Raw genomic sequence first — 17,495 nt, 5'->3', positions numbered from 1 at the left:
ATTTCAAAAGAGTAGCTAGAGTACTGAATAGATTTCTGGATCTTCCTTCTACAAAGTTCTTTGGTTTCTTCAAACTGTTTCACACAGTCTGCAGCATAAAAACAATGCCTGATGACTAAATTTTTTTCTTTCTTTAATTTTCAGAAAAATTGCCATGTGAATTGTTCAAGTTCCAAACATTAAAGTCAGTCGTATAATTTTTAGCTTGTTCAATGAACAATGGAAATACTAATATTCTATACAGTAATACGGAACTGCACAGCCGTATGCCAGCATGAGTTTCTAACACAAATACAATATTTTAATTCAGCATCCTAGATACACCTACACACACATATGGTTGAGCACAGTAGTTCTTACAGCAGCAGAACAATAAAAAGAAAAAAAAAAAAAAACAAGAAAAAGATCTAAATTACAAAACTCATCTTTTTTCTAACAGCTGCTTCCTACACAGATGGATCAGACCATGCCACTGTGTGAAAAAATTCTAAATGACAAGTTTTGTCTCATTAAATAATGAGATTTAATTTCAAGGTTTCATTTATCTTCATTATCTTCCTCACAGAAATGTGCTAGTATATCTGTAATGAATCTGTGAGTGCAACAAAGACTAAAAGCAATCCTTACTTTAAAGCTGTGGTGTGGTTGTGTTGGTCCTAAACCATCACAATGAATGAAATTGTCTTATAATTTGCTGCGTCTACCTAGATGGGCATAAAAAGTTGGAAGAAGGAACACAGAACAGATGCTTTGTTCAGCTCCAGTTTTCCTGCGTTCTTCCTCTAACCATACATAATTCTATTGTGGTTCGTTGCTTGTTCTCCTGTGCAGGACTGAGTGCACCTTCAGCACGTTTGCAGATGACATCAAGTTGCGTGGAGGAGTTGACATGCTTGAGGGAAGGGACACCATCCAGAGGGACCTTGACAGGCTGGAGGAGTGGGCTCATGTGAACTTCATGAAGTTCCAAAAGGGCAAGTACAAGATCCTGCACCTAGGTTGGGGCAATCCCCAATATCAATACAGGCTGGTGGATGAACGGATTGAGAGCAGGCCTGCAGAGAAGGATTGGGGATACTGGTGGATGAAAAAGTGGACGTGAACCAGCAATGTATGATAGCAGACCAGAAAACCAATTGTTTCCTGAACTACCTAAAAAGAAGTGTGGACAGCAGGTTGAGAGATGTTATGCTCCCCTTCCACTTTCATGAGACCCTACCTGGAGTACTGCGTCCAGCTCTGGGGTCCCCAATAAAAGAAAGACATGGACCTGTTAGAGTGGATCCTCCTCCACATGAGAACTATGCAAATGGTCAGAGAGCTGGAGCATGTCTCACATGAAGAAAGGCTGAGTTAGTTGGGGCTGTTCAGCCTAGTGAAGAAAAGGCTCTTGGGACATTGTATTGCGGCCTTTCAATATATAAAGGGGGCTTATAAGAAACATGGAGAGACATTTTTCACCAGGGCCTGTAGTGACAGGACAAGGAGCAACAGTTTTAAAGAATTTTTTGAAGATGAGGGTGGAAAGATGATGGAACATCTTGTTCTGGGGGTCATCTCAGGGCATGTGGAGGAAAAGAAGGCTATCAGAAGTACTCAGCATGGATTCACCAAGGGGAAATCTGATAGTCTTCTATGATGGTGTGACTGGATGGATAGATGAGGGAAGAGCGGTAGGTATGGTCTACCTTGACTTCAGCAAGGCGTTCGACACGGTCTCCCACAGCATCCTCATAGAGAAGCTTAGAAAGAGTGGGTTAGATGAGTGGACAGTAAGGTGGATAGAAAACTGGTTGCAAGACAGAGTTCAGAGGGTTGTGGTTAGGGGCGCAGAGTCTAGTTGGAGGTCAGTGACGAGTGGTGTTCCCCAGGCGTCAGTACTGGGTCCAGTCCTGTTCAATATATTCATCAGCGACTTGGATGAGGGGATAGAGTGCACCCTCAGCAAGTTTGCTGCTGACACAAAGCTGGGAGGGGTGGCTGACACACCAGAAGGCTGTGCGGCCATACAGAGAGACCTGGACAGGCTGGAGAGTTGAGCAGAGAGGAATTTTATGAAATTCAATAAGGGCAAGTGTAGGGTGCTGCATCTGGGGAGGAATAACCCCATGCAGCAGTACAGGTTGGGGGCTGACCTGCTGGAGAGCAGCTCTTTAGAAAGAGACCTGGGAGTCCTGGTGGACAACAGGATGAGCATGAGCCAGCAATGTGCCCTGGTGGCCAAGAAGGACAATGGGATGCATCAAGAAGAGTGTGGCCAGCAGGTCGAGGGAGGTCATCCTCCCCTCTACCCTGCCCTGGTGAGGCCGCACCTGGAGTACTGTGTCCAGTTCTGGACTCCCCAGTTCAAGAAGGACAGGGAACTTCTGGAGAGGGTGCAGCACAGGGCTACCAAGATGATTAGGGGGCTGGAACACCTCTCTTATGAAGACTGAGGGAATTGGGTCTCTTTAGTCTGGAAAAAAGACGGTTGAGGGGGGACCTGATGAATGCTTATAAATACTTAAAGGGTGGGTGCCAGGAGGATGGGGCCAGGCTCTTTTCGGTGGTGCCCAGTGACAGGACAAGAGGTAACGGACACAAACTTGAGTATAGGAAGTTCCACCTAAACATGAGGAGGAACTTCTTTACCTTGAGGGTGGCAGAGCACTGGCACAGGCTGCCCAAGGAGGTGGTGGAGTCTCCATCTCTGGAGATATTCCAAACCCGCTTGGACGTGTTCCTGTGCAACCTGCTCTAAGGTGTCCCTGCTCTGGCAGGGGGGATGGACTAGATGATCTCCAGAGGTCCCTTCCAACCCTATGATTCTATATTCTATGATTCTATGATTTCTATGGTGAGACACAGGAACAGGTTGCCCAGAGAATTGTGGAGGCCCTATCCCTAGAAGTGTTCAAGGCCAGGTTGGGTAGGTCTTTGAGAAACCTGATCTAGAGTAAAACACCCCTGACCATGGCATGGAGGTCGAACTAGATGATCTTTGAGGTCCTTTCCAACCTAAACCAGTCTATGATTCTATGATTCTACAATCTATACCATCTACTGGGTCAGAGTTGCAAATATTAACACATTCAACAATAATAATTCTGTACTAATGTAATACTGTGGTTAAGAGTTCCTTATCGATGCCCTTTCTTGAAGAAAAGTTGTGTGACGGTTTGGGAACAGCCCAATGTTATAAGTCACTTAGCGTCTCAACACTGCGTCAAAGACCTCAGGTCCAAAGCTTTAAGGAAAGGGCATATGGCCGTACAGAAAACCAAGGATATAGCTCTCAATAGCAAGCATTTTTTGACTGTTAGAAAGATGGAGTCATATAAAGAGATGGAAAGCCAGCTCATTCACAAAATGTACCGCTTGTCAAACTGACAAGTGAAGGTAAAAATTTACAGTAACAGAAATCAGTTAGTACCAGTAATGTTGTTTAAAGGACCACACTAACAGACAAGGTGAGTTTAGGTTTTCCAGTCACTGTTGTTCCATTTAAAATCTGTTTTCCTTTGCAGAGGCTTTCTATGCCAAATCTTTGCCAAGAGAGCATTGTGAACATCCTCATGGAGAAGTCTAAGACTGAACAAAAAGAGAATGGACAATCGTCACACTTCTGGAAAGCTGCCAAAACCAGAATATTGAATTTGGGAAAAGAAAGACAGAAAGAAAAACAGTAAGAAATGCTTATTTTCTTGACTCACATTCTGAAAACAGAATGAAAGAATACCATTTAGGTATTACAAAATGACCTTTTTCCAGTGAAGAAAACAATCCTGTACCACTTTTCGTAACAAATTGAAATGAACATGTATCTTTTGTTAGCATGAAAGGGAACCCAAAAAAGGAGAACACAGAAGAATAAAATGACACTGAGGTCCCAGACAATAGCTTTGGTTTGTATGAATGCATTATCTTGAAGAAAACTGAAAATATTTATACAGTAAATACTGCATGGTATACTGCAGTATTAAGTGATAAAGAATAAGCATAACACATCAAGAGATACTGAATTCATTGCTGCTGGTTTTATCCAAGAAAACCCTCTATTGATGTAAACTGAAGTTTGAAAGATGCATCATCATGCCTTTATCTGAAATACCCTATCTGTTTAGGTGTGAGACAATATATTTAAGACATATAGACTCCGAACTGGTGATATATTATGGAAAAAAACAGCCCATGAAAGGAGGAGTGGAAGAGACCAGATGAATCATAATGTCCATCTCTGATACTGAAGAATTTCTCATAAGTCCTGAAACTACTCATCATTTTCTTACATTATTTATCTGTTACGAAATGATTGTAACAGCATAATCTATATATTCTTCCACATTCTTATTTCACAATGCCATATAAGACCGTTAACACATTGCTTTCAAAAAAGGAGTCTAGTTATTGAACACCTAAGAAGGAATCTTTGTGGGTTTTTTTTGCAAAATTATTTTCATGCAACATTAGCAAGACTCATTGCTAGTATTTTTGTGTAATGTATTCAGGAATATAAACAGTTATTCCCATTCTGAGGAAGCCCCCTGAAAAGGCATATTATAATATTTATGCTATAAAAAAAGAGAACGTGTGATGTTGACATCACAATAACTATTATTGAATTTAAAAAGATAATTTTTAATTCAGTATTTATTATTAATTCAAATATAAAGAGGAACTTGTATGTGCAAAATATCTCCATTTATTATCTTTTTAATGCAGAATATGAACAAATTTAATATCTTTGACAATCAAACACTAATTAATGAAATTTTGGAACATTATTGTTTTTCCACAATCAAATAATACCAATCCTTAAGAAAGACCATAATTAGGGGAAAAGAGATTTACTCTCCTACAAAAGATGTTTATAATGGCTATTGACAAGCTTAGTGACTTTTATACCATAGAAACACACATCTTCTTAAAAGTACCATTCATTGTATAGTTCAGACAGTGTATAGGTCATAAGAAATCCACCCCTCTGCTCAATATTCCCATAAAACCCAAAAGCAATTGGGAAGATCTATTTCCTCCCACTATGACATCTTATGAAAGAAACTTAGGCATCAAAGAAGGCAGCTTAATAAAAGCCTTAGCTCAACATCCAGCTCTGGTTAAACCAGGAAAAATCGAAACGAAACTTCCAACAAAATGCTGCATAAAGTATATAGAAAGTACTGTAAGGATCTTCTGCCAAATAAATGGTACAGCTCTGCCTTCAGTATAGGTCGCTGTCACAGTAAAATATACCACAGAGCAAACAGGATTTTGAGAAGGCCATAGAGAAACCATTTAAAAGTCCTGGACAAACTCTGATGTGAAACAGAAAAGGAAACAATTTGAACTGTTGGCATAGGAAAAAATAAGAGGGAACATGGCAAATCTATGCAAAATAATAAGTGGCATACAGAAGGCACCCAAAAGCTGTTTTTCTTTTAGTCTGATAATACACAGAGAATGAAACGTTTAAAGATGCTGAAAGACAGCAGGTTTGAAATTGAAAAAGGATTTGTTTCGATATAAAGCATTAGACTATGAAACTCAATGCATCAGGAAATTGTTAAGGTCAGTAACTCAACACACAAAAAACCCCCTATTGGAAATGTATATGAATGAGAAGAATAAACAGTGCTATATAAGCAGATGCTAACACGAGTGAAACAAAATTGGAGGGGATATTATACTTCCTACCTGGGATTTTAAGCCAATCTCTGGCTATTATAGAATCAAATAAAATCTTCAAGTAAGGGGCAAGTTATGCCCCTTCTTTTCATGGTGGGGATGACCTGACCCCTCCTGTGAAATATCCAGTGTTGGTCTGTTACCTGAGATTTAATGTTTTTTCTCTCTGGGCTTCAGGTAGTCATATCTCAGTCACTTAATGCTTTAACCAAGATATTTATTTGGATTTCAAGGAAAACAAAACTCTACTTCCAATAGCCCCCAAATTGTTGTCACTTTTGTTTAATCTCACCACACATTTATTGTAAGAAGATTCATCATCAAACCTTTCTTTATTTTCAACTGACAAACCCATCGTTTTTTACCTTATTAGAGCATTGGTGTTTCCGGGCATTTTCACGCAAAAGTTTTCCTGGACTTCTGTGAATAGGGCAAATGTTTGCTGTGCTTCTGCACCTGGTGGTCCTGCCATTTTTGTGCCCCAGTTTTTGTCTACTTACACAGTTTCCACTTTAGGATCAATATTTTAATGAGTTTTCTTCCAGAAGCCTTTACTGACTATTTGCTTTTTTTCTCCTTTATTAGTCATCTCTCTTAGATGTCTTTCCAGTTACCCACTTTCTCTTTCGTTTTAATTATGCGAAATTCTAGAAGATTCCCAAATGAGCAACGATATATCTTTTTTCCTTCATTTCTTATGTAAGCAACTGGTCGGACACAGGAATAGTTTTCGTAATTCAGCTCAACAATGCTTATATGTATAAGCTCCCTAAGACATACTTACACATGTAATTTACTACTACTATACTATATAGATTATTGCTGCTACATCGTATAACTTATTGCTAGTGTAATTTGTTAAAATTTCGCATACAGCTAACTAAAATTAATCCCCCCCCCCCAAATAAAAAGGAACACCTGGGTTAGATTCCGAACTCCCCAAGCACAAAGAGATATTAAAGGAGAAGCCATAGTGAGCGTTCGTCAGCACAGCCCCAGATGAACATCTGGGGTGGTGCAACTATATGTACCCTAGTACATTAAATTTGTCCGCTCATCTAGGGGGTCCGCTGGCTTGAAACAAGCTGCATCTGTGCAAGAAACAATTGGCTTTAGCCTCCAAAACAAGACAGCTGCATGAAAACCACCTGTGGGGAATGGTTTCTGGAGTGCTGTACCACCAAACTGCAGCCAGGAATGGTTTAGCGAGTTCACTCACTCATTGTAACACACAAAAATCCATGCCACTGGATGTTCTACAGCTTCCTCACATATATTTCTTCCCAGTAGCTGGAAAAGTTACTGGGATTTGAGTTTGCTGGTAGAGCTGAAGCTGTAGATTATATATCACGTCAGCTGGCCAGAAATGCGTGGCCACTGGCCTTTCCAGTTGCAGCCCCACAGTTAAAAGCCACTGCCCTATGGGCAGTTGGGATGACGCCACAACATACCATCAAAATGTGAACTGCTGCTCTGCGACGTCTCCCCCATCTGTGCAGTTTCCCAATGCACTAATGTAGCACACGCGAATGCCACAGACCATCTATGACGGGGAGGTGGAAATCAGCGAACTCTCTACAAACGCTGGGAAGGGCTTGCTTACATCATTGAATGTTGCTGATTAATAACCTTTATTATTCCTGGAGTGCAGGGCATTTAGAGATGGCAGACAGAGTTAATGATCCTCAGAATATAAACCCACATCCAAATCAAACTCTTTATCGTTTCTAGCTTGATTTTTTCTGGTTGGATCTGTGTGTCTTCTCAGCTTTGTGTCAGACAGTAACCCACACTTTGACATTTGACTTTGACTTTACTAATGCCTCAGCTTCCTATATTTTCAGCAGAAAATCTATCTGATAACCACAGTAATGCATATTGTCTATATATCTCAATGTTATGGATTTTTTTTTTGGTGGAAAACCTGTCCATTTCAGTCTTATGGGTGTTTCCATGGATTTTGAGTTGTTCTGCAGCACCGTATTTCTAAGCTGTTCAACAGGTGACAGTGTAACCCCTCTATACGTAGATGGAGACATTAATTATCCGAACAGAAACTATTTGTCCAGCATTTTCTTCTGTCACATGAAGACTGATTAGTAAGGCTGATAATGGTTTAACAACAGATGCTGGTTCATGGATCGCAGTACGCCTTTTCCAACAGAAGCCGGAAAGATCTCAGAAGATCGACTTTCTTGAAATTCATGGTTAAAGATGAGGGAATTATAACACACCCAATGATTACATGCTTCTTTCTGGTTAATGACCAGGCTATGTGCGTTTACACAGTTTTCAGTCAAAGCGATCCTGTAGGCACAAAATGATTTGCTGCTCTTATGAATGAGGATCACCACCACGGAGGACACCGTAGTCTTCCTGGGCGTGAGTTGTATGCTATTTTCAGGAATTTAAGTGCTTTCTCAGTGTAGTAAGACCGTAAGGAGGCTTGCCTTGCCTCAAGGTCGTTCTTGCAAACACCTCCTCTCCCCTCGTCGCTGGATACTGTCGAGAGCACATTTGAAAGCCATATAGCCATGCATCAACTGCATGACTGATGGGAACCTGGGCAGGGTTTGGGGAGAATCTTCGTACCAAGCAGATAAGTAAATACCTCAAATAACAGAGGGATATTTAAAGAACATATTGGGTATCACCACAAAAATCTGCCCCGGCTTCCACCTGAGGTAAACATCGGTTTGTTTAGGAGCCCCGAAATGGGAAGCTTTGTTTCTTTTTTTGCCACTGGGGAATCAGAATCTTTTCAGACAACTATTGACAATTGATATCAGTTTTGCAGTAAATCTAGAATATACAATCAGTGAAATTGCTAATGATCTCTTTTATAATTTACATGTTAATTATTTACCTGGGTAAAAGGTCAAGGGATCTCAGAAATACTGGCAGGATATTTGTTGATGCGAATGACAGAATACCAGCTTTGGGAATGTATCTCGACTGCAAAATCAATCACCTAGCTTAATTGACTTAGCAACAGAATATTAGACATGAAAGAAATCCAAGATAAAAAACCTTGTACAAGAGAAGTATAATGTGATTTTTTGGAAACCTTAACAATTTAGAAGAAGATACATGTCTCACAACGAGGTCATTTTATTTTACCTTTTCACGATGGAACTACTTTGACAGACTTCTTACTTGATTTACAGTGAGTTCAGAATTGAATTGCTAAACTTTATGAAGCAGAGGAATTTGTATCAAAGGAACTTCGTGAATTGAGCTAAAGGGATATCATATAAAAGAGTTATATTAAGTTCACCACTGGAAGTCCCATACTTCTTCCTGATTGCAGAGACCTCCTCTGATGCTTCTCATAGCTGACATCCTTAGAGACTGAACACCTATATATTGTATATGATTTATTATCACATCTTAATTCAGATTACCTGAAAAGGACTGAGTTTTATTGTCCCCCAAATAGTAACTGTTCACACAAACTCGTTTTATCTCAAATCACTTTATCTGCCTTCTTGGATTCTAGTCTCCCCACAGTGAATCTGAATCACCCACGTGAGAGTTCTACTTTATTCTGAAGTTCGTAGAAATACACTTTGCTGGTTATCAGGATCATTAGCTAACTGTTAGATGCCTGAATGTTTTTTAAAATTATAATGGGGACTCAGCAAACAATTACAATGAATCACTCCATAATGCACTAATGTATGGTTTTTTTTCATGAACTAGGTAACAAGAGATGCTGTTTTCCACACAGCACACGTTAACCATTCATTCTGTTTGATGAAAATTTGTAGTGTTATTCACTCCACTGCATCCTTAACAAAGGTCATCTTTTTGACATTCGATGGAAGGAGAAGCATTGTGTGCCGCACATTGACTAAGTGACTGGTCCCAAGATGGAGCGTGCCTGAGAAAGTTAGGCCACACGAGGACGTTTTCACCTGAGCTCCTCCATATGACTGGACATCAATGGCACACAGAAGCGGTCTGCTTGTACCCTCGCTTACAGCAGTCATGGGGATGAAGGTACAGCTTCCAGTCTTTCCACTCTCCAATGACTTTTGCTTCACTTATCAGGTGGCAGACACATATAAAATGCATGCACGCACAAGGAACGGGGTTGGGAACCACAAGGTCCTGCAGCCACGATTTATCCCAGGTACAATTTTTAAGCTGTTATATAACTCTTGAGTTACAGCTAGACATAATCTTGCCTGCTCTCCTGATCTTGGGACTCTTGAACTCCTGGCTATATGGTTTAAAGGCTGGCAATGACTCTCCTTTGCCATCATTACACTATGAGCTCAGTGCCCCGTCTTGACTGAGTGCTCTAATGATACGACAATTAAAACAAAAAAAAAGTCAGCATGACTCTTGCTGGCAGTCAGCTCCACTGACGGCCATCCCCAGAATCAGGGCTGTTCCTAGTGGAAGAGGCAGACACATGATTTAACTAGATTAAGTTAGTGGGACTGCCTATGTTACCTACATAATTAACTGAGAGAGAGTGGGGCCAAAGTTAATGAAATTGAATATCCATATTCAGGTCTTTGGAGACACTTTCCATTGAGTATATAAGGGACATAATGAACATAAGTAGTTATTTGAGCTGGACTGTATTGGTTCCTGACACTTCAAATTATAGATAAGTATCTAAATGGAGCACTTAATTAAGGTAGACTGGATTCAACACTTATTCATTCTGATTTGAATGAGTGGATTTATCTTTTATGTGCAAATGGAAGTGGATTCTTGACTGTTGTTTGAGTTTTTAACCTTCTAACTGAGTAACAGTTGGCTTCCAAATGCATCAATGACATGAGATTTTAAGAATGATGCTGTGCTTTATTGCACAAAATAAACTGCAAATTTGGCACATGAGTTTCTCCTTAAGCAAGCAGTTGTTCTAAATGAATTTTACGTATGAAAAAAAACCCAGCTTCTATTTAACTTACAAATAGATAATGTGGATTATGTTTATAGGTTAGAACATGATCTGATCAGTCACTTGCAGAGGAATGTGCATAGCTTTTATTAATTGGTTTTGATGAACTTCTGATGACATTAATTGGAGAAACATGGACCTGTAATTTTCAGTATAAGCATAAAAAATGCAATGTCTCTTTACTTAAAATTTTTGGTTGGTGAAGAGTAGATTTTACTATATAATCCACCCATGGGATATTATTTAAATCTCAAGATTATTTTTTTTTCCACGTGGCTGCCTGTCAGTTCTGTAACTACCCACTTTAAGACTAGGATATTGACCTGCTGTTCTCAATCTGACCTGAAAACAGGAAAAACTCTTCAGATAAATGATAACGATTAGAAAGAGGTCCAGATACTGTATTTTAAACAGGATTAAATGTCCATCTGATTTAAGTCTAGAACTTCTAACCTTGAATTTAATTATTGTGATTCAAAACATTTCTTCATAATTTATAAATGCATAGGTAAAGAAAGATACAGAAGACATTTATTCACAAATTTCTTTTCAGTTATTCTTTCCACTTTTGTCTAGCATTAATCAAACCACACCCTCAAACAATTCCAAGATAAGAAGAGGTCCCAACTATCTCAAATATGCTTTTTGATTAAATCCTTGTTGAATGTGATTACTTTTCCTAACCATATTCTAGAATATGCATAGCAAATTATGCACTATTGTGTTCAGTAAATTTGAAGTAAAGTCATTTTCTGAAGGTAGTAGTATTAGTTTGTTCATGATATAAAAGCCAAAGACTGATATACATCAGAAAACCAGATCTGATATTAATCCTCAACATTGCAAGCAATAAAATGGCTCCTATCTGTAAATACAATAAAAGTTACCACGTGGAACTTACTGTGCTGGCAGTGAATCCCATTAAATCCCTCTGGACATTTACAAACATATCCTATGAATGTGTCGCCTCGGTACGCTTCACTAATTTCACATATCCCACCATTATGACATGGATTAGGAAGGCAGGGTCCTGAGAGAGGGGAAAAAAAGGAGAAATATGTATACATACTTAATAACAACCATAACAATTTTAGTCATTTATGTGCATTCACTAAAGAAATAAAATCCCTTATGTAGACCTTCATATCCCACTAACCCACTAAAATATACCCTTCACTTATTTCAGATAACTTGCCAACACAGATTTTTATGAACAAGAAAAAATATGAAGCATGTCACTACTCATTAATCACCACATTATTTTTTAATGTGAGAGAAGACAGGAGACGGAGAAGCTAAATCTTGCTCTCCTATTAAAGATAACAGGCATTCTAACTTTTATACCACTGAGGAAATATGTATTAATCAAATGTGCCTATCATGTACAAAGTGACATGTACAATATCCCTGAATAATCACTACATGTCAAGTTAGTAGTTTGAGGAGACCTTTGCTATGGCTTTGGATGACTTTCTGAACACGTGACTATCTGGGCCAGCAGTCAGCAGCTCCTAAACCAACTATTCCTTTTCCATTGAGTGACTTCTTAGCATATCCAGTTCAAGCTGACTTCAAAAAGGTCTTCTGACTAAATTATCTTTTTTTTTTTTTCCCCCCAACTAAACACATGCTAGGATAACTCAAATTTCAGCAGTGAGATCTAATTTTTTAGGTTTGCAATGACTATACATACCTTTAAATAGCAGCATTTTTTGAACTGAGGTCTAAAGTTCTTTCACCTAGCAGCACGTGTTAAAAGCCTTTTACATCTTATAATCTTAGTAATACTACCCGTAACACACTTCCTACCAGAAGAAAAGACTTTAACATTTTGATTATTTTTTTTTCCAATCTCACTTTAAAGAACTGATAATCACTGATTGAAAAGCCTCACGTGCAACTTTGTCTGTGAAAAGATTTGTGAATCCAATATAAAGTACGTTATTTGCAACCTTTGCCATGTGCACAGAAAGGCTTTAATCTTTGCTTATTGGAATGCAATGTCATAATTATTCACCCACTTAAGATTGCATCCAAAGAAAAAAAAAACAAAGCCAGAAAAGAACTTCTTTCCAGAACATAATTTACTGACAATCAGCACTGGGAATTGAATGATTTAAACTTAAAAGAGCTATAAATTTAATGTTTCTGAGGGTCTGCCTATTGGTTTATGTTTTCAATTACAAACCTAAGGTTTGACAGATGTTCACAGCAACAGCATTAATTCAGAATGTCACATTAGTGAAAACTGCACTCTCTAAGAAAATATTAATTTGTAAAACATAAAAATTAACAGAATGACAAGGATGTCAGAACTCATTTCCCAGTTATAACTGCCCGGGTGGTTATAGCAATTTGAGAAACTATCCATCTACATATTTCTATTGCAATTTATGCCATCAGCCTATTCCAGGACACAATCCTGCAGAAGTTACACTTGCATGCAACATTACACGTAGGATATATCTCACTGAACCCAACAAATAGAAGACATGAACATATAGCAGCTTATTCTAAATGCAATTAGTAGTAAAAAAAGGCAAAAATCATGAAGATGAAATGGAAGAGACTGGCTCTTGCCTTTTCTGCCTTTCCCCATCCATATTCTGCACTACACTTTAATGTAATGGTACGCTGCATTCTTAATTCCAGTCAACATATGTCACTCCTTTAACAGGTCAAGGAAGACTCATGGCTTTTAAGTATCACAGCTTCTGTTCATGTTATTTCTCCTATGTAATATTTTGGGAAGAAAGGTATTTGCAGTTTTCGTCTCCCAATATATATGATCTGTGTATTTTTTTTCAAGTCTCTATCATAGTGCTGCAGTTTGGGGAGTACCTGCAAGTAGCCTCATATGTTGATTATTTTTCTGCAAGCAGATCTCTAATCTTCCAAGAACAATAAATCTTTTAATGATTACTTTCTCATTTTGCTTGCTGCTTTCTCCATATGGCTTGTTAAGCACATGTTCAGCGTACTTCCATTGATTTACTTTAGATTTTGTATTTTTTCAGATCAGTCCAAAGTACAAAGGCTTAAAAGGTCATTTGATGTGCACAGTAATAAATATACTGTGCGTCCTAGTATTTCTAAGTAATCTTAGTCTTCTATGATGCATTCCTACTGAAAAAAAACCCCCACACCAGCAATATGAACACTTATTTTTTTTTCCTGATTATAGTTGTTATTTGGTCATAGACATATAATAGCAGTATTTTCAATGTACATGTTCAGTAATTTTGCTTTGTTGTTTTTTTTTTTCCTTTTTTTTTTTTTAATAGAAACTGGTAGTTCAAAATGATTTTGAAAGCAATGAAACATCCTAATTAAATACACTGAAATTAGTAAACAACAATCATCTTATTTTCACTACTTAACATTCATTTCCTAAAAACGACATGGGTTAGACTCACCTGCATGCTAAAAGAATGAATGAATGAAACTTTAAAAAGCCTATACCATCATACCTTGTTTCTCCTAATTCTCCAGAGGACCATACCCTGGGTTCATACATCTTCAGGATATTTGAATTACATGAACCTTCAAGCATATGACTCTTTTTTTTTAACAAGATCCCTGAGGCAGGTTATGCAGGTTTAAGTGTCTTGAAGGATTTGGGCCCTAATCCTGCTATCATCCCATTTCAGTATCAAAAATGGTATGCAAGATCTAGGCACTGCCGCCAGATGATGACAGGTCCCGACTAACTTCCATAGGGATTTACAGACTTTTAAATAACATTGTATTGAATGCTGGACAATTAATTCCCTGACAATCTGATTAATATTCTTGGTTGCTCAGATCTATAGAAGCAAGTTCAAAAAAATCCTTCTTTAAAAAAAAAAATAAAAAAAAATCCAAACTTGTCAACTGATTTTCAAAAAAAAAAAACCACAGTGGACTTCAGGGATTTGGTTTTTTAAATCAATAGCACCGTAATACTTTTGCAGGTAATCTTTAAGTGGCTTCCAACACAAAGAGAACAACAACATTTGATCAATATTAATGAGCAGTGGAATTCAATGGTATGCTTTCCAGGCATTTTTATCCATGTTCATATAAAATAATGTCAACAAGATTAATTGTGCACTAAAAGTAATAGATCTATTCACTTTGCTGCTGTTTCGAGTCCTTCTTGGTGCAGTTCCGGTGGTATTAGTCAACATAATAAGTGTAGTCCAAAATATATCATTCTGTTATTCAATTGAAATCCCATGCTGTTTTTGAAAAAATATTGCAAGATAGCTTAAAGCATAGCAGGTTTTAAATTTTTTAGATGCTCTTACTGGAATCTCTGAGATTTTATAGATGGATGAATCAAATGCATCCCCAGCAGACTTGCAAAGGGGCTCAACACAGAACCACATTTTCTGTTTTCTTCTTTGACAAGTACAGTCAACTAAAGCTTCATAAAAATAAAATCCTGTGTAATGCAATATTGAAGCAGTAATTACGAATTTGGAAAAAAAAATGTTAGTTTGTTTACAGCAAGAAAAGTCAGGAAAGCAAGTAAAGCATTGCTTCACCAATAAATGTAATTTTTGTCAGGGATCATAGAATCATACAGTGGTTTAGGTTGGAAGGGACCTTAACGATCATCTAGTTTGAACCCCCTTGCCGTGGGCAGGGACACCTCCCACTAAACCAGATTGCTCAAAGCCCCATCCAACCTGGCCTTGAACACCTCCAGGGATGGGGCAGCCATAACTTACCCAGGCAACCTGGGCCAGTGCCTCACCACCCTCAAAGTGAAAATTTTCTCCCTGATATCTAATTTAAATCTACCTTCTTCCAGTCTGATGCCATCACCCCTCGTCCTATCGCTACATGCCCTTGTAAAAAGTCCTCTCCAGACTTCCTGTAGATGCACTTCAGATAGTGGAAAGCTGCTATAAGGTCTCTCCGGAGCCTTCTCTTCTCCAGGCTGAACAACCCCAACTCTCTCAGCCTGTATTCATAGCAGAGGTGCTCCAGCCCTCTGATCACCTTGGTGGCCCTCCTCTGGACCTGCTCCAACAGGTCCATGTCATTCTTACTTTGAGGGCTCCACAGCTGGATGCAGTATTCCAGGTGCGGTCTCACAAGAGCCAAGTAGAGGGGCAAAATCACCTCCCTTGACCTGCTAGCCTCTGAATGCAGCCCGGGAAGTTGTTGCACTTCTGGGCTGTAAGTGCACATTACCAACTTATGTCCAGGTTCTAATCCACCAACACCCCTGAGTCCTTCTCCTCAGGGATGTCCTCAAGCCCTTCTCCACCCAGCCTGTATTCGTGCTTGGGATTGCCCCAACCCATGCGCAGGACCTTGCACTTGGCCTTGTTGAACTTCATGAGGTTCGCACAGGCCCACATTTCCAGCCTGTCAAAGTCCCTCTGGAGGGCATCCCTTCCCTCCAGCGTGTCCGCTGCTCCATGCAGTTTGGTATCATTGGCAAACTTGCTGACGGTGCACTGAATCCCACTGTCCATGTCACTAACAAAGATGTTAAACAGCACTAATCACAGTACCAACCTCTGAGGACCACTCATCACTGGTCTCCACTTGGACATCAAGCTGTTGACAGCAGCTCTTTGACTGTGACCATTCAGCCAATTCCTTATCCACCTAGTGGTCCATCTGTCACATCCATGTCCCTCCAATTCAGATGCAAGGTTGTCGTGTGTGACAATGTCAAATGCTTTGCACAAATCTATTTAGAGGATGTCAATTTCCCTTCCCTTATCCAGCAATGTTGTAATGCATCCTAGAAGGCCACCAAATTTGTCAGACAAAAATTGCCCTCTTTGAAGCCATGTTGGCTGTCACAAATCACCTTCTTGTGCCTTAGCATAGTTTCCAGGAGGATCTGCTCCATAATCATGCTGGGCACAAAGGGGAGACTCACCAGCCTGTAGTTCCCCGGGTCTCCTTTTTTACCTTTTTAAAAATGGGGGTTATGTTTCCCCATTTCCAGTCAGCAGGAACTTCACTGGACTGCTACGACTTCACAATTATGATGCATAGTTGCTTGGCACTGCATTGCCACAGCTTCTCAAATGTGACGGATAGTGGCTTGGCAACTTCATCTGCCAGTTGCCTCAAAACCCGCGGATGTGTCTCATCAGGTCCCAGGGATTTATGCACCTTCAGGTTCCTCAGATGATCTCAAACTTGACCTTGTCTTACAGTAGTCTGTTCCTCATTCTCCCAGTCCCTACATTTGCCTTCTGCAAGCTGGCTGGTGTGGCTAGAGCACTTGCCCGTGAAGACTGCATCAAAAATGTCACTGAGTACCTCAGCCTTGTCCATGTCCCAGGTGACCAGGTCTCCTGTTTCCTTCCTGAGTGGGCCCACATTTTCCCTTGTCTTCCTTTTGTCACTGAAATACCTATAGAAGGCTTTCTTGTTGCCCTTGATAATATATAAAATGAGTGAATTAGCCTATTTAGGAAAACTGCTACTTATTTTTGTCTTGTGGGATATTGAATTTTTTTTATTACTTACTACAAAGAAGTGTCCAAATAGACTTTCTACATTTTTCCCCCGACGGTTTGGAGGAAATGTAATTTTTAAAATACCTGGTCTTATTTTGAGCTTCTTTTATTTGCATAGTCTTCTATTTTTGAGGAAAAAAAACCCCAAAACAAACAAACAAAAAACCCCACAAACACAAAGAAAGAAAGAAACAAAAAGACCCTAGAAACATTGACAACTGTAAAGCACATTTAATTATGTTTGTGAATGACATATTACCTAAAATTCTGATTGTTCTCATTTCAGTTATTTAGTTTTACTACAGACTGGCTGTATCTACATGAACAAGCTGCACAGTGCAATGGGAAAGGATCTGAAGAGCAAGAGGGCTGATGCTGGGGACCTGATGCCCATACAGTGTCCCTCCTGAGAAGGGGATGGTAGAGTTACTCTG

The 17,495-nt window shown here is 39.2% G+C and overlaps 1 protein-coding gene across 1 annotated transcript in view; it reads right to left on the bottom strand.

The window, feature by feature from the left end:
• EDIL3 (EGF like repeats and discoidin domains 3) overlaps positions 1-17,495 on the bottom strand; it is a gene marked incomplete at both ends in the record, with an annotated part of 270,774 nt that overhangs the window by 121,515 nt on the left and 131,764 nt on the right. Inside the window, one exon of the mRNA XM_082497220.1 lies at positions 11,487-11,615. Coding sequence (XP_082353346.1) covers positions 11,487-11,615 — 129 coding nt within the window. The remainder of the gene's footprint in view (positions 1-11,486; positions 11,616-17,495) is intronic.

This window comes from Vanellus vanellus (assembly GCF_965231255.1).
Source record: "Vanellus vanellus genome assembly, chromosome: Z".
In the NCBI taxonomy this organism is placed as follows: domain Eukaryota; kingdom Metazoa; phylum Chordata; class Aves; order Charadriiformes; family Charadriidae; genus Vanellus; species Vanellus vanellus.
This window is presented reverse-complemented; position numbering and strand designations above follow the sequence as displayed.